This window comes from Chiroxiphia lanceolata, chromosome 6 (genome assembly GCF_009829145.1).
Source record: "Chiroxiphia lanceolata isolate bChiLan1 chromosome 6, bChiLan1.pri, whole genome shotgun sequence".
NCBI lineage: Eukaryota > Metazoa > Chordata > Aves > Passeriformes > Pipridae > Chiroxiphia > Chiroxiphia lanceolata.
In genome coordinates, this window is record NC_045642.1 from 49020999 (window position 1) to 49043315 (window position 22317).

Sequence of the window (22317 nt, forward strand, 5' to 3'; positions counted from 1 at the left end):
TATTTATTTCAAAGTGATATGTGTTTCAAGGGGGTAAAAGTAAAATTTCTTACTGCAAGCTGAATTGTTCACAGAGGATCTGGCTGTTCTGCATATTGTCAAAGAGGATGTACTCCAGGCCCTCTAGGCCTGACCTTGCTGGTACAGAGGGTATTTTAGCAGAAGAATTAGCATGATTGCATTGCACAAAAAGAGCACATACCTTCACAGACACGCGAAAGACTCAAAGAACTGCTTAGTTGTCCCTCCCAGGGTGCGAGCTAAGGGAAGACCCAGGGCAGCAATGGAAAATGATCAAATGGCCTTCCCTGCTCTATGAGACAGTGTGTCTGTGCTGCGAAACACCTACTCTGAAGCAGCTGTGTAATTCTTGGTAGGACCACCTCATGTGGTCCTTCTCAGTCTGAGTGGAGCACTGCATTTTCATCAGTGTCTTATCATGGCCACTACTGAGAAAAATAACCAACTTCCCTTTTGTGGGTTGGTTTACTCACCATTTCCTCAGCCCATGAGACTTCACAGCATTATATTCTGACTGAAACAAGCAACTTCCACTGTCTGTCATTTGCTGATACCCAGTAGAGTCAGAGCTTTTAAGGAAAAGGCTACCCCAGACAGTCTCAGATGTGAGGGGGTTGGCAGAGTGATGCCAGTATGTGCAGTTGCATCTGTACATCTACTTCTGAATTCTGTTGTCAAGAGTGCTGTTGTTCCTGGCAACACTTTTATTTTAAGCTTCTTTCTTCTTCTCCCTCTCACAATAGGAAATCTGAGAATAAAGCTGTTCTAGTGTCAGCCACCCTAAGAAAACACATTGACATGCTTATAAAGCCGAATTTTCCATGAACACTGGCCTAGGCTGCAAGAGGATAAATCCATCCCCTCTTGGGCCCAGTATGTGATGTTTTGGCAGTGAGACAGGCCTAACACCAAGCACAAGGCAGGGTTCAAGCATTATGTGGCAGCCCCCTTTGTGTCCCCCAAAATCCACCCAGAAGTGCATGCTGTCAGTGTCAGCTCTGTGTCCGGGGACCAAGCATGCTGAAATAGTTATTTAGTTATCTGCATCCTTGTGTTTCCAGGATTTCCCATCTTCCCCTTGTCCCTAAATCTGTGGGCATCTACACAGTCCTCACCCAATGCACTCTAAGTATACTCAGAGGTTTATGTCTTTTTCCTTGGTAAGAACACATGGGGTTTGCTGGATCCTGTTTCCTGATGCTTCCAGTAGTGGGCCCTGGATTAGCAGCCTTAAGAGTGCTTGAAAGCAATCAGACCTGTAAGGCATACAAGTTTGAAATCTCATCTCCGGAGGAAGGGAAAAAGATGAAAAGTGATACTGAATGCTATTCAAAGGATGTACAAATCCTTTGTAATTTTTGAAAACAGTTATTGAAAGGCAAATTCTAATAAGAGATTTCTGACATACAGAAATGACTACTTGCATCTGAAACACTATCTTTCTTTTCTAATAACCGTTGATGGCACTGAAGTACTTAACTATTCCTTAGTCCTTCATCATACCTCCTTCCTGTCTACGGTCTTTGGCATCATCTTTTCTTTCTGCAGGCAGGTGCAAAACAGAGTGGGCATGGCTATAATTGTCATCCAGAGCTACAGACATTAATGATAATTTTAATCTGGGGAAGGTGTTTAAAATCATGTGTTTCTGGACTGCAAAGAAGTATCAGACCTCTATGTAGAACAGACTCTGCCACATGAGCTTGCTGCATAGTATAGTCATCTTCATCTGTTGTGCTCCTGATGAATGTCAGATTCAGGCTGTATATCTCAGACCTGCACCTTCCCATGGTGAGCAAGAGGGAGACAGAACTCATCTGGGATCTTCACATGCTCACCTCAGGTATCCACAACTATTTGAAGGGCAATGATCACTGAACAAGCCGTAGATCCCTTTTCGCAATAATTTGTGTTTGTTAATTGTACCTTCCTGCTCACACTGAAAATGCTGAACAGCATTAATAGTTTTCACTAGGTAAGTGTCTTAAACCTGACAAGAAAGAGGATTCTAGTGAAGCTTCTGAGCTTATCCCCTGGTTTTAAGCATCTTGCACATAAAACAGGCAACCCTTTCTTCACATTGTTTTGTGCAGAGGTTTGAAAGCTTGTGTACCATTTATTTTAACAAAAAATAGGTCTTCTACATATCATTAGCAGCTAAAACTCTCTCAGAACACTTTTTCATTCTTCTTTTCTTTCAGTTGTCTTTTTTTTTTTTTGGTCAGATTTTTGGGATTCCTACTTAAACCACAGAAGAAGAGAAGAGTTATCCCATCCTGCAAAAGACACAGACAGTTCAAGATCTACCCAGCATTTTGCAAGTAGCACAAACCACTGCTCATGTGAAATTGAGCTGTCAATAGGAAATGACAGGTTGTGGTTCGTGAATCCTATTTTTATAGAAGAGTGCAGTAATCCTTTTCCTCCAGATGTACCTCCTCCTAAAAGCCACACTGTGACCGTCGATCTCCCCCCTGCCACCATGATCACTGAAAGGAGGTCTCCCCGCCGGCCGCCTCCACCTCCACCTTCTCACGCTCTGGTTCAGAAATTTTCTCTGAAGCTCCCACAGGATCCTATGACTGCTTGTGAAGAAAACAAGCTGTTTCTTAAGCCACCAGGAAAGAGCACAGAGGAAATGAAAGCTGAGGGCGGTGAGAGTAAAGAAGAAGAAAGAAAACAGAGCTGCCCGGTCAGTGAGCCCTCGGCAGTGAGCCCCGAGAAGGGCTCCCAGCCCTCTGTCCCCCCACGGAGGCGGCTGTATGAGCGGACCTCGGAGGAGAGCTGTGCGGGTAAGCCTGGAAGTTGTGAAACGTGGAAAGGGGAAGGGGCAGAAGAAAAACAAGATAAAAGTACAGAGAGCAGAGATAAAAGGTTACTGTGCAAAAAGGGTATAGAGATGCCCGGGGAGGTTTCCAAAAGGGCTGTATCACAGTTTCAGGAGATGAAGCCAGAACCTGCAGAGAAGAAGGACATGCCTGAGATAAAAATCAATGCCATTGAGAAAGGGAAGCCACCTCCTATTCCACCACCAAGAAGGAAGAGGCTTTCCCAGGTACCAAGGATCCAAAGCTCCAGCCAGCTGAAGCTAAGAACAGTGGCAGAGACGGCCACGGCCACAGCTCAAGCTGTGTACAAGGACAGCCCAGCTACAGTGGCAGGTGGTGCTGCTTGTGCACACATCAAGACTGAACCAGAACATGGCCACAAGTCTGTCAGCTCAGCTGAACTGAAAGGTTTGCACTCATCCCTGGAGGACGTGGGAGGCAGCACAACAGCTCAGGCGTCAGCATCCGAACCAGACTCCTACTCTACCAGCAGCACAGAGGATGACATGGAGATGCTGAGTAGTTCATCTGGTAAAAAGACACACTCCATAATCTTGGCCAAGGCCAAGAACAGGCTGTCCTTTGTGAACCTGTCCAACGTCTTCACAGTCTTTTTGTCTAGTGACAGAAAGCTGCAGAAGAAGATAGTGGAACTGGCACAGGACAAGGATTCATACTTTGGTAACCTGGTGCGGGACTACAGAGTGTACAGTTTAGAGATGATGGCAAAGCAGAGCTCCAGCACAGAGATGCTACAAGAAATCCGGTTGATGATGACACAGCTGAAAAGCTACTTAGTGCAGAGCACTGAGTTGAAGTCTCTGATAGACCCAACCTCCTACACCGAGGAACAGTTAGGTAGGTGACTGTGGTTTATTCATCCTTGGGCATGATTTGGGAAGGTGAGGATGAAGACAGGATTATGCAGACACAGTTTCTGCTTTACAGAATTACAAACCATCTCTTAAAAGCTGAGGGGTATGAATTGAAGTCTACTCTGTTGTTGCCAGCGCTTGGAGGAACAGCCCTCAAACCTGGAGACCAATGAGGGGGAAAAACTCATTATGAATGTTTTAAAGGGAAAAGTTTAAGCAGAAGAGATGTGTGTCCATGTGTGTGAGAGAGACATACATGTATGTATATATGCATACACACTTATACAAATATGAGTCTGTATAGGTGAGCACTCACAGAGTTTACTGGAAACACAAAAAGTCAACTCCCCCCTCAGCTACATTTCCCATGGCCTTTCACATCCACTGCTCTGCTGTGAGGATGGAGAACTCCTTGCATGTGGTAGATAGATTAGGGGTCAGTCACTGTCTCACAGGGAGGGACAAGACTATGATGATTCTGAGTGGCAGGTTGGAGCAATCACTTGATTCTGCCCTGTGCTCCTCAGAGTTCAGAGGTGTGGAAGAGCTGCCTGCTGCAAGACTACTGCTGGCTCCAAAATGCAGCATTCACTTCTTTGCCACAGATACAATTTGCCTGTTTTTAACTGTTTACAGGTGTTTCATTGCTTCTCATTCATATCCTGTGAGGGAGTAATGCGCTACTTCTCTCCTTGCTAAAGATTGGACTGGTCTGTTTAAGGTACATCCATGAGGGAATATACAAAGAGCTGTAGGGTTTTTTTTATCCCAGTCAAAGCTGTACAGCCAGAAAAAGAGCATGTAGTCACATGCTCTTTTGAAAGCTTGAAACTGTTTCTTGAGGATCTGAGAATCAGTGTAGAGCTATTTATGGATCCCTAAATCAGCTTAAAACAAGCTGGGAGATGAGAGACCCAGAACATGGTCAACCACTGAAGTAACCAGGGATTCCAGGAGACTCCGCAGCTCCAGTAGGAGCTAAGGTGGGACCCAGCTAAGTAGTGAAGACTAAGTAGCCAGGACTAAGATGCAGTCTACTGCCAGTCTCAGCAGGCCCTGATGATTTTTTTCTCATCGAGCAAAGGCTTCACATGATCTTGTAGACTCCTCAGCAGAACAGACCCTCTACCAGCCCCTTGCTATAGCTAGGAGAGGGGGAACCTGCAGTTTCACTTCTCATGCACCTTATGTAACACCTGCCATTTTTGTCCCAATAACCTCTTTCTTCAAGGTAGAGGGAGTGTCAGCAGAGAGAAGTCTCTCTTGAATCTTGGTTATTGGAGAGGAGGCAGAAAGAAGTGTCCTTCTTATGCTTGGTAGAGATGTATGTGTACAAGGATCCCACCACCTTCCCACAGACATGTCTGCTTGGGTCTAGCTCTGTTCACTGACAGTTTCTTAACAGGATGAAGTGGCCTTGTCAGCCTCAGGAGGACTGTCTGCTCCTGTGGAGAACAGGGATTCCCACTATGGAAAATTTGCCACTTGAATTTGTCCTGCTTCAGGCTGGTTGATTCTCTGGATTCTTTAAAATAATTGGATTTTGCATACATAAATTTTACTGCCCTCTGCTTCATTCCTTACTGCCTGAGCAGATGAACTCTTTTGCCAACTACCTTTTTGCCTCAGTGCAGGGGGAACAAGATCTTTTGCAGTCCCTCTAGCTCTACCTGTGGTTTCTGGGAGTCAGACAAGACTTTCTCACAGTTTCTCATGCTTCCTTTTGTCTTTTGTCTCTAAAATATTAATCTGCTAAATATTAATCAAAAACTCAACCTATAAATACTATTTATACATCCATAGGTCACGTAAGAGCTGTCTTAACTATGAGTAATTTAAAGTCAATGAGCAGTAAAGAAACTTCTGACCAGGTGTTGGTGTCTCTCTCTGAGCTGGTGGCTACAGCCACTCTTCAGTCACTGAGGAGAAAGGGGTGCTTTGAAGATACAATTAATTTCATCCCAAAGTGAATATCTCAAACAGGTCAGAGGGAGAGGGCAATCAGCTGAATACCACCTGGACATCTGTAAGGGTAGGGCTTGGAAAAGAAGGACAGTTAGGTGAGTTTCCTCATCTCTCCCCAGAGTTGGCTTTCCTGCTACCTGAGAGTGTCATGCTGGTCAGCCAGGGGTCAGGCAGAGACAGCAGGGACTGCTGGTAGCAGGTGGTCTTCTACAGCTCCAGTGGCAGAGATCACACACTGATGTTCATCTCAAGCCCATCTAGGACTTCTGGAGGGTGTTGGTAATGAAATGTTTGCTTTCTGGGATATAATTTCTGTTCCCTGCTCACAGTTATGTAGTAGTAGTCGAATAACCAACCACATGCTGCATTAGGACTTTTACTTGCACCTGTACTACTGTGTCGATTATTTGTTATGTGCATTTGTGTTCTCCCTTCTCTACGCAGAAGTGATTGCTGAGACAGCTTTATACAAATGTGTCCTGAAACCGTTGAAGGAAGCAATTAATTCTTCATTAAAAGAAATACACAACAGAGATGGATCCTTAGAGCAGCTGAAAGAGAACCAACTTGTGATACAAAACACAACTACCACTGACCTAGGCATCATGACCAGTGTGCCTGAAACTGTTGTGATGGAAAAGATCCTTCACAAATTCACAACCATGCACAAGACCTACTCCCCAGAAAAGAAAATTGCCATCTTGCTGAAGACCTGCAAGCTCATCTATGACTCCATGGCTCAGGGAAACCCAGGTACAGCACTTCTACTGAAATGGTATCCCTCACAGGTCCTTCTCCATGTGTCAAAGGAACAGGGTTTATGATACAGCTGGTGTGGTAATATTCACATTGGAGGCAGCAGTGGTGGTTGATGTGTTTGGTATCAGCTGCCCACAGATTGTGTTCAGAATGGGATGGTAAGTGACTGTGAAGTTCCCTGCACTAATAACAGGTGTAAGATGTTACCTGGTTAAGCTCCATAACTCCAAAACCCAGATATCTGTAAGTGTGTGTGTTATGTGTCGTGTCCTTTTTGCACAAGTCTTCACACAGCTCTCCATATATCCTCAGGGCTCTGTCCCAGCTTGTAGCAGAGTAATGGTAAATTCTAGGAATGGGTCTTTGAGAATAGTCTCTTGGTTTGGCCTTTACAAAGTTTTGCCTAATTTGAGGAGGAGATGCAGAATGCTAGTACTGTTTGATACTAATTCCTGATGCTCCAGTGAATTCCAAAAGCCACTGCTTCTTCAGTGTGAGGAAGTATGTGCTCTGAGTATAAACATAACTTGGGCCTCAGGCCAACCACTACTGCACACATTAAACCACTGGCCTGCAGACAGGATGCATCTTTGCAGATAGACCAGAAGTCTCTTCCTCCAGCAATCTGCCTTGCCAGTTTAAGAGCTTTTTTTGTATACTGGTGAGCTGATGACCATAAGTTTGGAGAGAAGCCAGGTATTAATTTGCAATAACCTGTAGTTGTTCTAGAACTCTCAATTTCCAAAGGCACTTTTAGCTGCTCTGCTTTATTTTGTACTGGCAACACTTGGAGCACTCATACATGCATGTGTCCCTACTGAGCCTCACCTCAAGGTCATCCCTTGGATAGTAAGCAGCGAGGTTCAATGACCAGTCTAGGCACATTAACAGCAGAGTAAGAAGCCACCCCAGGGCTGAGCCTTAGCTGCAGGGTGAACAGGACCTCTCACTGTCTTTAGGTATTATGAGAAGATTTGGACATATGCAGGGAAATTTGCTGTAAATTTGTTAAAACAGTTGTGTTAAGTTTGAGAATAAATTTAGAATAGATCAAGGACTTGTAAGCCTCATTAAACCCACGTAGGAGGCATGGTCTCTTTCTGATGCTGGTAGTATGTTATGTGTATGTCACACCTTAGCTCAGGGCTGGAATTTCTCTATTGAAGGAAATATTGTTGTGTTATTTTATGTAACAAAAATTAGGGGTCAGGGAAATAATTCAAAAACCCCTACATTAAAAGAAATCAGATGATTTCATTGTGGTTTGCTATGCCAACCAAAGTGCTTAATTTTGGCCAGCTCAGCTGTTTTCTCATGTTGAGTACTACTGCTAGCGGGATGTAGGTCAGAAGCTGATTTCAACCCTAGGCATCCTGTTCCCAATCCCTTATATATGCTCAGTGATGCATATCAGGGCCTGGTCAGAAGAAAACTGGCCTGGAACTATGGAAACATACCCAGTGAATTCACACCAGAAAAAAAGAGGTTAAGGGGAGGAGAATGCTATAGTCTAACTCCTGGAAAACAGTAGACTTGGAGAGACTTGGAAATGCCCTGTAGACCCACTTAGGAGTCAAATGTGTGAAACTTCTTCCACAAAATTAATTGAACCCAGATCACTTCCATTTTCCACCTGGCAAAGACAAGTATTCAGAAATCTGAAACATTTCTCTGACAGGGATTTCCTGCCCGTGGCATGCAGAAGAGCAGCTGTGGGCTGCTCAGACCAGATTTCAGTGGGTAGGAATTCTCCTCCTGCTCTCTACCCACCTCAAGAGCAACAGTGAAGGCCCTGTTTTGCTTTCAGCCGGCCATGAGGCAGCACAGTGCTCTTCACACAGGAAGAGCAGAGGCCATACTCAGCTTCCTGTGCAACAGCCTCTTCTTTTAGCTCCTTTTTCCTCACTGTTGAATTAGAAAGTTCCTTCCTCTTCCAAGATCAGAGTAGGTGGAACACAAAAATAATCGTTCCCCCTGCTGCAGGACCAAAATCAGTCTACCTTTGTCAGAAAAATTATCTGTTAGATAACATGGTAACTACTTACGTTGTCTATTTTAATTTGTAATTTGTCCACTCTTTATTCACTTTAGGATGACCTTAGGATGAGCTGACCTAAGAATATGGTTTCATATCTCAAATCAAAGTGCAAATACCACCAAATCAAGCACCTTTTTTTTTTCAGATCCATATGAAAACACAAATTTTTGAACATTTTGAGGCACACATACAGCAGTCCTGGTTTGGCCAGGATGTCCCAAGAGGTACCAAGTTTTCTTTAAAACTAAGGATAGGCTTATTCAGGAACATCTGTACCTGTGGTAGTGCCCATCTTTGCACTGCTGAAAGTCGTGAAACTTTTAAGTCCACCTTGTCTGACTCCATGTATTTCAAGATATTTTAAGAAAGGAGGAGATCTTTGATTTGATTGCAATTCATACTATATGACAAAATCTGGCTGACAAATTGGCTGTGGTTGAGCTCCCTGATACTTAAGACCAAGAACTGAATGGGTCAGATCCTCTGCTGCTTTAAACTACTATTTCTTCCTCAAGTTGAAGGCAATCAACTTGTGGATCTGATTCATCACAAGGAACTAGGAGGACAAGATCAGTCTTTGTCAATACTCCCAACAGACCACTGAGTACAACTACAAAATACAGTAGGTGGCCACAGATGGGTATTGTGCCCAGCTTCTCATTATGTACTTTGGAGAATCAGTCGATGGAGTTCAGGTGATTCATCTGGCTAGATGTAGGTTTCTGCTTTAGGGTGAGATGACTCAAGGCAAACTCCAATGACAGGATTGATTACTTTGTTACTGGCTATAAAAGGAACGTAGGGGGACTGGTTCAGAGGCTCATATGTACTGTGTAGGCAGTGATATTAGTAAGTGAATCCTTCCCAAAGGGACAATTATTATGGTATTGAGGTGTCTCACTGAGCTTCTCCAGTTTATATACAAACTTAAATAACAGCAACATATGCCTCCAAGAATGCAACCCACAACCTAAAAACATGTAACCTTCCTGCTAAAAATACTAGGAATTGTTAGTAAGAATAAAATGCATTTAACAAACAGGAAAAAAAAAAGAGTTTGGAAACCCACCATCCACAAAATGGCTGGCATTTTTTTTTGGCATTATTTTATCTGTGCACTAGAAAAAAGTAAGAGGCAGGAATCACGCTGCTCCTACATTTGGAAGGCGTGCCACAATACCCACAGGGACAGTAGGGCACATAGCTGATTTATGTAGAAAAAACACACTTACTATGTATCTTTCAGAAATACCTTTACTCAGACGAAATATTAAAGGTGTATTGTGGGGTAGAAAGAGAATCTCTGCTTTTCATCAAAAACACAAATGTCACTTGTAGAGTGAGAAACAAGATGCAAATTTGCACTATGTGTGGTGTGTACTGGCAGTGGTGTGCATGGAGCACCAGGCCTTGTGCTTCCTGGGAACCGCCACTCTGTGGAAGAGAACTGATGGAAAAACAAAAATAGAGCAGCAATAGGCATTGGTTTGTGAAAAAAACCTGTGAGACAAACAGGCCAAATTTGGTCAGTTCATCAGCAAGGAAGATCAGGCATGGGAAAACTCTAAGTTTAAGTTGGAAGTTTGAAAGATGGGCAGACTGCTTTCTAAGATAATTCAAAAAGAATGAATAGAGGTACAATTTTCTTACTGCAGTATTTTTAACTCGTGAACTACCTAAGATTATAAAGCTTCATCTTTGAACTACATAGGGAGCTGGAACTATATAGTTCAAAACCAGTTCTGTGCTAGTGAAGGAATTGGCTAGGTGACTGGCCCTAAAACATCTGCTTGAATAATTTCTGTTGCATAGTTTTGCATGGCCAATATGTAGTTTACTTTTGAGAAAAGTGGACAGATAGGACATATATTCCATTGGAATATTTCTCTTCCTTAGCTTTTAGAAGGAAGTCTGTCACCTGCTACAGAATTGAGCAGACAGATATTGGCTGCTCTTATGCACTCCTATATGGCTCTGCAGTTGATAAAGTCATGTGTGTCTTTAATGGGATAGCTGAGCTCGTGAATAGGAAACTGGACTCAAATACTTCAGCAGCCAGTGCAGAACCTATGCTAGAAGCTCCTAAAACTAAGTCAGAGCAATCCTACCACATGGCTTATTATCACATCACATTTCTGAGAAGGAATGTAAAGCTATGCGTAACAGTTTTACTTTGATATCTTTGGGAAGAGGATGCTTGATCTAAGTTACTATTAATGAAGACTGACGGACTAGAGATTTTGGGTTTTTTGCTAGCTAGCACAATTTCTACATTTGAATCAAAGAACCAGTTCAAATTTTTCATGGGGAACAAATTCCTCTGATCTCTAAACCATATATTTTTGAAGTGGATTCATGCTGTCTGCATCTATTAACTCACTTAATTCAACTATATCATAAATCAAACCTTGTAAAGTAGTATGAGATAGACAAGAGACTGTAAAATGCTAGGAAGCATAGTGGAAGGACAGTTACAATCTTTCTTATGATCTTGAACAAATCTCTCTTAATCTTTCTGTACCTCAGGTTTCCCAGCTATAAACTGAGGCTAAAATCCATATTTGCTGGAGATCTGCTGCTAGACATCACGCCAGTGTTCATAAAATATTAGAGCAAGGTGCAGGCGTCATCACAGTCTGCTGGTTTTCAGAATATACACGGAGGGAAAAGAAATGCATGAATGTGTTAAAATAGTCTGTAATTTCTTTATGGAGGCTTGGGCAGAATTCCAGTTGGTTTAAATCATGTATTTAATTAATACCCATCTATTCAAGTGCTGCATCCCAGCCAGGAGCTGACGTTGTATTTGCTTTGCTATAAACATAATAGGATGAGCTTGTGGCAGAAGAGAAGGCTTATTTTAAGCTTCTTAGAGATATTTATGAAATAAATATTTCCTGACCCTGTAGGGAAGAAGGGAAAATAAAGCAAGCAAGTCATATCTGGAGTAGGACACCACTACCTTGAATAAGCAAGTTCAGTCCCACTGTCACTGAGACCAGCGGAAGGGTCAGAGCTAGATTAACTCCATCATCTTCAAAAATACCCCTCTGTGAGAGATCACAAATGGACCAAGCCACACAGGTCTAGGAATTTGGCTTTGGCCCAGACTGAAAGTAGAGCTGAGGAGGCATCAGCCTGCAGAGAACATCCTCACTGCAGCTCCCACATGGACCCTGGTTAGTGGCCTGGTGCTTCTCATCAGACAGGAAGCATGTGGGTTACACAATGCTGAGCAGCACCAACCTTCCAAGTACCTCGGTTCACAGGCACTATTACATATATCTTTGTGACCTCCTGCCTCTGGACATATTTGAGTTGCTGACAGCACTTATTAACTCCACAGACAGACTGAGATACAGAGTATCTCAGGGCCTGCTTGGTGTGGTGGCTGTACATGTCAAAAGTAGTTCCTGTGCCAGCAGAAGAAAGGGAGTTTCAGAATCCTGCCCTCTCAGGCAGCTGTCCTTGGTTCCACAAGGAACCAAGAAGAGAAGTTGTTACAATGCCTGCAAGGAGTAGATGCAATATACTGTGTCTGACCTGCTCTTGGCAACACTGAAAGTTTGTGGCAACACTGAAAGTTTGTGGCAACACGTGGAGTCAGAGCTAGATCCTTGATGACTAATTTTGATTTCTCTTGTTGACACATTCTGCTCCTGCTGACTTCAACTTTAGCTACAGATGTGGATATTTAAGAATCAGGTATCATATACCCACAAGTGGATTAAGGTGATGCCTAGTAATTTGTGCAGGTTGTGAGCATACAGCACATGGAGAATGTGTTCTCTTTCCATTATTGCGATCAGACATCCCTACGCTGCGTTTACTATTCAAAAAGAAACAGTATAAGAGATTTTCATATTGAAGCCATATAAACAGCTGGAAGTCCAGTAATATTCCTATGAAATCTTAAAGTTGAGAAAAGTTTATAACAAGGACTGGTGGGCAAAGCATCTAAATTAGCTTGTAGAAAAGAGATAGAAAGCAATGAAAAATAATTGACTCCATACCTTTTTATACATACAACCACTTCTCAGCCAACAAAAAAGAAACAGAGAGATTCTGTAGGAGTTCTTGAAAATTGTCCTCTAACCTTCAGTTCAGCTGACACTAAAAGTTGACAAATGGGGACATGAAATTGTCTAGTTTCAAATGGCTGTTTCCACTTTCGTTAGTTGGTCAGTCCATTGTCTGGTTTGTGATCTCCTTTAGTGATATTTAAAAAACCACAATATACAAACATAAAAAACCCAAACCAAAACCCCAAGGTTTTTGTTTTGTTTTGTTGGGTTTTTTTCCCAGTGGATAGGAATTTATATTGTGAAGTAGCAACTTTCTTGGATGCCCTAGTAGACACAATATGAATTGATCATAAAAGAGAACTAGTAGGGAAAATTCTGCTATCAATGTTGCACTGGAAATCCCTTGGTATTTAGGAAATTAGAATCATTCTGCCTGTGCCACTGGTCTGTAACTACTATATCATAAAGAAAACGCTTTTAGAGAAGGGAAAAATAGCCTACCAAATCTTTGGTATTTCATCTTCCTTTATACTAGTTTTATACAGAACTGATTCTCTTGCCCTTTGATTTATTTGGATCAATAGTAGAATAGGGATTTTCTCTGTGCAGTTTTTCTATTACATTTTCATGTCTCCATTGTGTTATCTTTTTTTTTTTTTCTGGAAAATATTAAATAGCTGTAATACTAAGCTGCTTGTATTAAGGTAATGTATATGACAGTAATGAATTGGACCCTTCACAGAGCTAAAGCTTTCACAGAGGCATAAGCCAAGGCAACAACAGACAAATGAAATGTCCATCCAGATGTTAATGGAACAATAAAGTCCATTTATAGTTTGATTGAAGACTGAAGGCTGTTTCTTTTGACTAAAGGCAGCCATAATAAAGCAATCAGAATTGAAAGTGTTAATCCAGCTTTCATTCAATAAATTGTCTATGTTGTGGCATGTGTAGGCTCTGTCAGAAACAGACTGAATTACAGCTCTGACAATCTCTCATTCTCTAACACTTTGTTTTAACTGGATCAACTCTCTGTCCACTAGATATATTACTGGGTTTATTTCAAAGCCACTTTTTTTTTTTTAATCAGGGACTAAGCTCATGTTTATTTGAGGCTTCAGAAGAATATTTTTCTTTGCCAGTGGAGAATTTGCGTCAGCTATGAATGACAAAAAAAGAAACCTGACTCATGGCAAAGATTTGAAATAAGTCAGTGGGAACATTTGAGAAATAGGAATTTATGCCCTACCATGGAAGAGCATGTGTACTATGGGACAAAAATGGCTAGAGCATTAATTTTACCAGAGCTATATCAAGGGTAGCTTTGACTCTTTGAGGTGAGGCAAGCAGTTCTCAAGTGAGACACACGTGGCCCACGAAACCAACACATCCAAATGCACTGATGAGAAAATCTGCCCACAGTCTGAAGAAAGACATTAGAAATGAAAGCTTTGGGATTAGGTTGAGAGGAATGGTCAAGTCTGAGTGTTCAGAAGATAGGCCTGCTAAGAAACTTGCTATTATTATGGGTTTTCCATTATGAATTTATGACATGTCGGTGGAAAGTGAAAGCGTCTTTCAAAGGAGAAAAGTTATCCTTGTGTTCTTTGTGATTGATGCAGCGAAGCTTCAGTTTGGATTCTATTTTAAGTAATAATTATTTATAATGATGACTATTAACATGCATGGTTTTTCGTCCTCAGAGGTCCCGAAGAGCTCTTACAGATTACACATTAGATCACTTTGTTGACTTTGCGGATACGTTTTAAGCATCAGAAATCTTGAGTACCTGCCGCACACCAATTTCAAAAGCTAGTTTAAGCCCAATATGAAAGGCTTTTTGTTTTCTTAGCTAGATACCATGGCTAGAAAGATGATTCCTCTTAGATCCTAGATCTCCCTCTTGGGAGACTGTTTTAATTAGGAACACGTAGTGTGATGTTTTGCCTTCTGAAGGAACACAAACACAGAAGTCTTCAGTCCTAAAAGCCACTGTCTCAAATTCTATTTTCTGGGTTTGGGTCCCACACATAGTGTAAACCTAAGAGAATAAATACCCCTAGTGCATATAGACAACTTCCCTGCTAATATTGCCAACCTGAATTGCAGTCTTGATGTCGGTGTCAAATCAGAGTGACAAGATAGAAGCCTTTGCACTCTTCAAAAATTGCCACGTCTGTGACCAATGAAGTTAAAGTCTTTCTTTCTCCAGTTAATACAGAATGGCAGAAATAGAGCTCACTAAAATTTTCAAGCTCATATTTTGGGCTTGAAGTGATCTAACTTTCTCCTTTTCAGTATTTTTCTTTGCTAATGATTTCGAGCTTTAACTCTTCAGGTAATATAAGCCAAATTCTGCAAAGGACATGCTGGGTGAGAAGTTGTCACTGTTACGTTGGAATTTGTTTTTGTGGTGAGTTTTTAGGACCACTCTGTGTTTCTCTTTGTTCAGGGAAGCCATATGGTGCAGATGACTTCCTCCCCGTGCTCATGTATGTGTTGGCTCGCAGCAACTTGACTGAAGTCCTTCTGAATGTGGAGTATATGATGGAACTCATGGACCCTGCACTGCAGCTAGGGGAAGGTAAGGGTACAGTGTTTAATCATGGGATATTCACTTTGGAAATCATTATTTACCTCACTTCAGTGTTTGTGAAAGTGGGATAGAAAGGCTCTGGCTAGACTTTGTGGATAAGCTCTGGCAAAGCTTTCAAACCTGAAGTTCTAAAATTATTGTCAAACACTTCAATTCCTTTTAGCAGTGCAGTGCCTTTAGACATCAGCTACAAAGGCAGGGACCCAGCATAAACGAGAACTGAGTTACTGGATTAGTAACCTAAACAGAGACATCTTGTGTTCCTTGGTCCAAAGGCTGAAAAGCTAGAAGGTTTTTGCCTAAAATGAAGCAGCTGCTGCAAACCATTGTGTGGACACTTTTATTTATTCCAATTTAAAAAAGCACATTTTTTAAACTATACTGCATTCCTGAGGCCAGACATCACTCTCATGGTCACTCTACTCTTAAATTTGTGTGAACCCACTGATAAAGTTCTCTGACTGAGTATCATAGCAAGGCAGAGGAAGAAAAGTGGGGTTAGAGAAGAATATCAAGTTTAGATGTAAATAAAGACTTCTGTTGTTAGAGACATAAATACCCCAGGGAACTGTGGGCCTTTAGTTTCTTAAATATAGCTTGAGAAGCAAATGCTTTCCAAGTGACAATTATGTGCTCTGAATTAGGAACACAGATTATTTATCACCAAACCATTAGTCACTAAACCAGTAAAATGAGTTTTATTTTAGTCTTTGGTTTGGTCAGTACTGAGATTCCAGAAAGGAGTCCTGGATGAACAGCAGCGGACTAATTTTATTTATATTAAATAGAGGTATAAGTCTGAAACTAAGACCATTTCATCCCAACAGTGCAGAGGGGAACAGAAGTAAGTGCTTATAGAATGAATAGTAGCAATACAATGTATTAGTAAGGTGTTTCTACACAGGCTAATTTTTCTGCTGAAAATAATTGTTAGCAGAAAAAATGTTAGCCAAAGAACAACATTTTGCTGACATAACCAAGCAGTTCTTGGTAACTACACCGCCCACAGGTTCTTCATTTCAAATGGGCACACTATCAGGCTGGTTATCAAAGTCAGCTGGGTTGGGGAGCTCAGGATATCAAAGGCAAAGCTGGCTGGAAGTTCTCTTAATTCAAAGATGCAAAGGCTGTGTGAAATGTGCACTCTAGTCAACGGGGGAAAATTTTGTGATGGAGTTCCAGATCAGACTGGCTGAATAATCACATCAGAAAGAGGACCGAGAGTAACTGTAGATACAGGGAATGGGGAAAAAAGAACATCTCAGTGAGGACAGCTCTGAGATTGCGAAGTATAGAACTGGCAAAAGTTAACTTAATAAGGCCTTTCAAAGTCGAATGGCAAAAGGTGATTCAGGCACAAAAATTAAAGGAGAAAAAGTAGAGCAGAAGTGAGAAAACTGTGAAATTGCGTAGGTCAGTACACTAAATCAGTTGAATTTGGCCTCCAAAAGAAAAACACACTTAGAACTAATTTTATAACAACGATAATATTGACTGCTGGGGCAAAGACAAAGACAGATGATGGGTTACGACTGAGCGGAAATAAAAATACTTAGAAGTGGGAGATAACTTAATTTGTAAAAAAGTCGTAATGAATTCCTGTTGGGTGGGACTGTGAAATCTTCCTCCCTGGATTTTTAGGGAAGGGATACACCAGGTTGTGGGTTGTGGGTCCCACCATCCCATCATGTGGGCCTCTTGACTCAGCCAGAGCAGGAGAAATATTGAATGACAGACAAGGGAGGGAGGTAACTGTATTTAAGAGGGGGGAAAGTGGCACTTTCAGGGTTCTTAGTCTGTTCTCAGCAGCTCTTTGTGGGAGATAGTAAAGCAAAATAAGTGTGTTTTGAGTGAACACAGACCTGCATAGCTGTGGGACATTCCTCATCTATCCACCGGGGTATGAAAAGTCAAATGGCAGTGTCTTGGTCTCTCCTCTCCGACACCAAACTTTAGTGGTGTTCTAAAAATACTGCTCTTAAATAAAGTGCTGTCTGAGCCACCCTTGAGCAAACAGCCGCACTGACGGTGGAGCTCACCGACGCTGCGGAACCTCGGGCTGCTGCGCGGCTTGGGTGATGTGCAAGTGCCATCTAGAGGCAACCGCAATTAGCGCGAGACTTTTAAAAACAGGGGTGCTTGCCCGGCTGACTGGCCGTTGTTAGTTCTCCCCGTTTTCCTGGCAGCGGGATGCTGGTGCGGTATCAGGGAATGGCCTCGCCGCCCCTGGGACACTGCGCTGCTGCCCCGCAGCTCTGCGGGCCCATCCTGCCCTCCGGAGCTGAGCCCGGGCAGTAGCTGGGAAAGAGCATTTTTGGCCACCAAAGCAGCGTCTTCCTCATGTTCACCTCTATCCTTATCATGGATGAAGCCTCTGTTCTTATCATGGTCCAGTTGCTTCCCCGTGGCTGCTCTATCCTTATCAGGACTCTGATATGGATGAAGCCTCTGTTGATGAAGCCGGTTCTTACCATGGTCCAGCTGCTTCCCCGTGGCTGCAGTTGGTTGTTTGTTACCTGCTGCAACCAACACCACAGCAGTCAGGGGATTTCTGAGGGAAAGGGGCTTTTGCCACTTTATCCTGTTTCTCTCTCCTACCAAGATTTATCTTGCAACTCTGAACAGTCCAAGAATTACAGGCGAACACCTGGGATCCCTGTGTGATCAATAGAGCAGCAGGTGACTTGCTCCTGCAGGTCTGACACATCCCACAATGGTGCTGAGCTCACAGGAGACCTGGGGTCCAAACATTCCAGCAGTGTTGCTGGAATTGGAGGGGCTGGATCCAGGCCTTGTTCTTCTCCTGCAAGTACTTTATAATTGTTTGTATTTCCTTACAATATGGGGACTGCTCAGGAGCCCAAGTTACAGATCTGTTGCATGGCCCCTGTCAAACACAACAAGAATATAACCATGTCCCAGAGAATAAACCATCTATGGCTTGTGCCTGTTTGCAAAAGCAGCTCTTGCAGCTGTTTCTCTTCAGCCTGTATTCCCTCCTGGGACATCTACAGCCTCAACAGTCAGGGCAGCGACACTGATGTGGAGTAGGAGGGAATGGAGGACACTGGTTGTCAGGTCTCCTTCTGCTGGGTTAACATCAGTCACCCCTGCACTCCTTGCAGTGAGGCACGTCCCCCTATCCAAGAGTCAGAGAGCTGCCACTGCACAGGCACCAGCAGGATGGGTGAGAGTGCAAATGAATGGCCCACGCTGGTGTGATGTTCATACTTTTGCCTTTTGCAGGTTCCTATTATTTAACCACCACCTATGGGGTCCTGGAGCACATCAAGAACTACGACAAAATCACCGTCACACGGCAGCTGAGCGTGGAGGTTCAGGACTCCATTCACCGCTGGGAGCGACGGAGGACACTGAACAAGGCCCGAGCTTCCCGCTCATCAGTGCAGGTAGCTGGCATTATACTCTAGGAAAATTGCCTGGAAGATGAACATGCTTTCTCCACACTTAAAATTTTTTAATATGGTAATTATTTTTTAAAAATTAATTCAAATCACTATTAAAAGAGTACATATGGTACAAGATTTTGAGATCCTAAAAAAACACACCTCATTTGGAATACGTATTACTTACAAAATGCATTTTTAAGTCTCTAAGTACTCTCATAACATTGTAGTTTTAAATATGATTGTAGAGTGATTTTGTTGTTCATTCTCAAAGGAGACTTGCTAGGAGCCTTCGCATGTGGAGAGCTGTGACGAGGATACAGGGAGTTCCTCTTCTCAATCACCCTTAATACCTGGGCAAATCATGGGTTAAACTGAAGAGATGTGAGCAGGCTATGCAGGGCTGTTACTAGATGGCATAAAGCTGGAGGAGGATCAGAGACATCCCAAGAGCCAATCAGTCAAGCATCTTCCAGCACCTGTCCTCCTGTCCAGCAACAGGAAAGACCTAGCAACATCTGGTTAGCTTTGAAGCCCAAACTGTGTATGGCCAGGTGAAGACCTTCTCATGCACCAGTGGGAGAGGGTCCCAAGAGGGATGGGTGCTCTGGGCCTCCAGCCGTGGTGAAGCTGGGTGTAGGTCCAGGTGGTCAGGATGCCCTGTCAGCCCCATGTCCTGTGATCAAATTGTCACCCACAGGGAGGCAGCAAAGGCCACATCTCTGGTTCTGTAGAGCTTCACAGTGCAGAACTGAAAATTGTGCATGCTGGACTGTGTGTGTTTCTGTGTGTGTGTGTGTGTGTTTGTGTCTGTGTGTGTACTCGTGTGTGTGTGTGTATGCGTGTGGTGTGTAAAGCCATAGGAAAGTCTCCTGAGGGGGACACGCAGTCCATGTAGGCCTGTGAAAAGCATGGAGTTGAACAGGTTTCCCATGTTGCAGTCAAACCAGTCCCCGATGATCTCAGAAATTGTGAATGCACATATCTATCCAGCCCGGAGTGCTGCTCTAGCAGTAGCTCATAGCAAGTACCTAGCATGGAGCATAATAGCTGAATGAACAAAGCCACATTTCCCCAGAAGATTCCCACCACCTCCAGCAGCTGAAGTGGTGTTTTCCACCCCTTTGAATGACAGGTAATATCAGGCACATGTGAGGCCATCCTGGCAGAGATAAACAACGTGCTGGTGTGTTCAATGGGCCCCTGCCAATCCTTCTGGCTGCCTTAATCATCTGTAGTGATACACCACAGATGCAGTTTGGAAGCCCATAGTCCACACATTTGGCAAATTTCACTTCTCCTGAGGAACCTCAATATTTTCTGACCAAAATGGTCGTGGAATTGTTTTGAGCTTCACAGATACGAATTAAACATGCAGGTTCCACTGTGACCAAAAGCTCTCTAGATTTTGTTCCTCATGTGTTTGGCAAGAGGAAAGTTGTCCCAACAATTGTTACTGCCTAAAACAGGATACAAGTAAATCAGCCTTCTCAGCATAACATCTTCTGCTGTTTCCTTCCTGATGGAAAGAAGTTCAGAATACACATTCCCAAGGTGGTGTTTGGGTGATTGTGGAGTTACACTGCCTTTTCCTGTTTTGGGAAGCAGGGGGTTTTCAGGCCAGATCTCTGACGTTTGTCATTTGTTATTCTGGTCTGTCACTTCTTTGCATATTCTTTCTTCAGGAGCTGTAAAAAAATGGGAGAATGAACTGTTCCAGACTGTTCATTAAGGATATTCACCAAAATCAGAAAAAAGCTTTCACTTTTTTACAGGGCTAATTATTTGTTTAAGTGCTTGTTAGTTTAAGTATTTGCTGATTCAGAGCTTGTTGGAGGGAAAAAGGAAAGAATAGCTAGGACATTGGAGAACAACTGGAGGATATTTGGGAGCATTTAGGAGCTCTAGGCAGCTATGGCTTTGGGGCTGAATTCTACTTCCTTCAGTCCTATGTTAACTGCAAGGCCTATCCTTGTGTTTCTCTTCAGGATTTCATCTCTATCTCCTTTCTGGAAATCGGTGCTCAATCAAGGACACTTGCGTCCCGGAGTGACACCACAGCTGAGAAGCTGAGCCAGCAGTGTGCTGAGAAGTTTGAAGTCTCCAATCCCAAGGACTATGGACTCTTTGTTTATGTCGATGACCAGTGGCTGCAGCTGGATAAAGATGCCCTTCCTCATCATATTAAATCCTCCCTGCTGAAGAGTGAAACCAAGAAAGATTTCAATTTTATTTATAAACCAATAGACCATAAAACCCCACCAGTTCCAATTGTCAAAGAGTCAGACTTTCTCTAATGGGCTGTGCTTGTTTTTTGCTGCGTTTGCTGTCATCCTGGAAGGGCTGGATAGTTTACCTTGTGAGATCCTCTGGTATCTGCAGTTCTCATAAGGTCTCTGGAGTGTGGCCTTCAAGACAGGGCAGGTGGGCTAATTGTAGATGCTGTCTGAACACAGGGCATTTCTCAGCAGAGTTCATTTGCAGAAGTAAAAGGAGCATTCAGGAGAACATTCATCCTCTGGAAAACTTGAAGTCTCAAGCCTCATAACCTCCCACTGGCAACCAGCTGATATTGCACAATGTAAACGGACAGCGGAGAAAATCCAGATATCTTGCAGAAAAGTGGACATTTACTTCATACTAAATTAATTCAGGTGTGAATCACCTCTGTGCACAAGGCCTGTGAAAGGTCTGCACACACTTCAATCTGTTTGGAGATAAGACTGTGTTTGTGCCTTACAATATCTGTTCACTCAGTTTGAATAAACTGGGTCTTGTCTGACGTATTCAGTGGCATAGGGATGTCACCTTTAGCAGAACTCCATCTCTGTCTTGCTGTCAACAACGTTTTTGCCTTTGAAATCCATGTAATTACAAACCATGCAAGATGATCCTGTGCCTTCACTAAGAATACATTTTTTGCCATCTATTTGTCACTGAAATCAGGTAGCTTAGGAATTTTCATCACTGTATTTTTCTTGAAGGCTGGAAGTCTTCACCATCAGTTTTATATGTACAGCAGTTTTAATCACATCGGTTGTATGATAGTGTTTGGTTAATTGTATATTTATTTCAATGTGTGATATGGTGCAATTATTTTGAAATAAGCCTGTGTAAAGAACTTAATAATTTGTCCAGTGTATCAAACCAGATTAAAAATTGAAAGTCAAAAATAGCTAGAATTAAATATTTGTCCCTTTTACCTGGCTGTCATTTTCACTAGTGTTATCCTATCTATAAGTCCCACCAGGTTATGACTTTAATAAATTCAGGCTGTTGCAGGCAGAACTTGGTAATTCTCCTTTCTACTGTGCTTTCATTCAGTCATTGTAGACTTAAATTTCCTTGAAACCATAAATTCCCACAGAACACATTGAACCAATGCAAAAATGTATTTCATTAAATTTGAAAACAATTTTTCAGGATTGAATAATGGAAGTGTTAGTTGCGAGACAGGTCCATGTTTTTGGGTTCCTTCATTCAGGCAAGGTGCCCACTGGATATTGGATTGTCTGTATGTTACACAAACTTGGAATCAGGCCTAGCAAAACTCTGATTATAAAGAAAAGATGTTTTATTCTGGGTTTTACTCAAAGTTTTTATTATTTCCTTCCATTAAAATTCAAAAAAGATTTGGGGCAACTTGGTCTAAGTTGCCCAGGGTCTCTGCCTTATTCCTGAAGCTCCAAAGGTAAAATGGTATCACATATAGCTGGTTACTTTCTTAGTCTCTGTGGCTTGAAATAAATGTCTGTGTCTACGTGCCCCAGCTGTAGTGTGCAGTGGCCAAATCTGAATACAGA

At 42.6% G+C, this 22317-nt stretch overlaps 1 protein-coding gene across 2 annotated transcripts in view; it reads left to right on the top strand.

Annotated features, from left to right (window-relative positions):
• The window catches only part of RIN3 (Ras and Rab interactor 3), a 66740-nt gene extending 45053 nt beyond the window's left edge, over positions 1-21687 (top strand). For both annotated transcript variants that reach the window (XM_032690805.1, XM_032690806.1), the window contains 5 exons: positions 2247-3707; positions 6134-6442; positions 14964-15095; positions 18354-18517; positions 20503-21687. In XM_032690805.1, the coding sequence (XP_032546696.1) occupies positions 2247-3707; positions 6134-6442; positions 14964-15095; positions 18354-18517; positions 20503-20811 (2375 nt within the window). In that variant the 3' untranslated portion in view covers positions 20812-21687. The remainder of the gene's footprint in view (positions 1-2246; positions 3708-6133; positions 6443-14963; positions 15096-18353; positions 18518-20502) is intronic.
• The last annotated feature ends 630 nt before the right edge of the window (positions 21688-22317 follow it).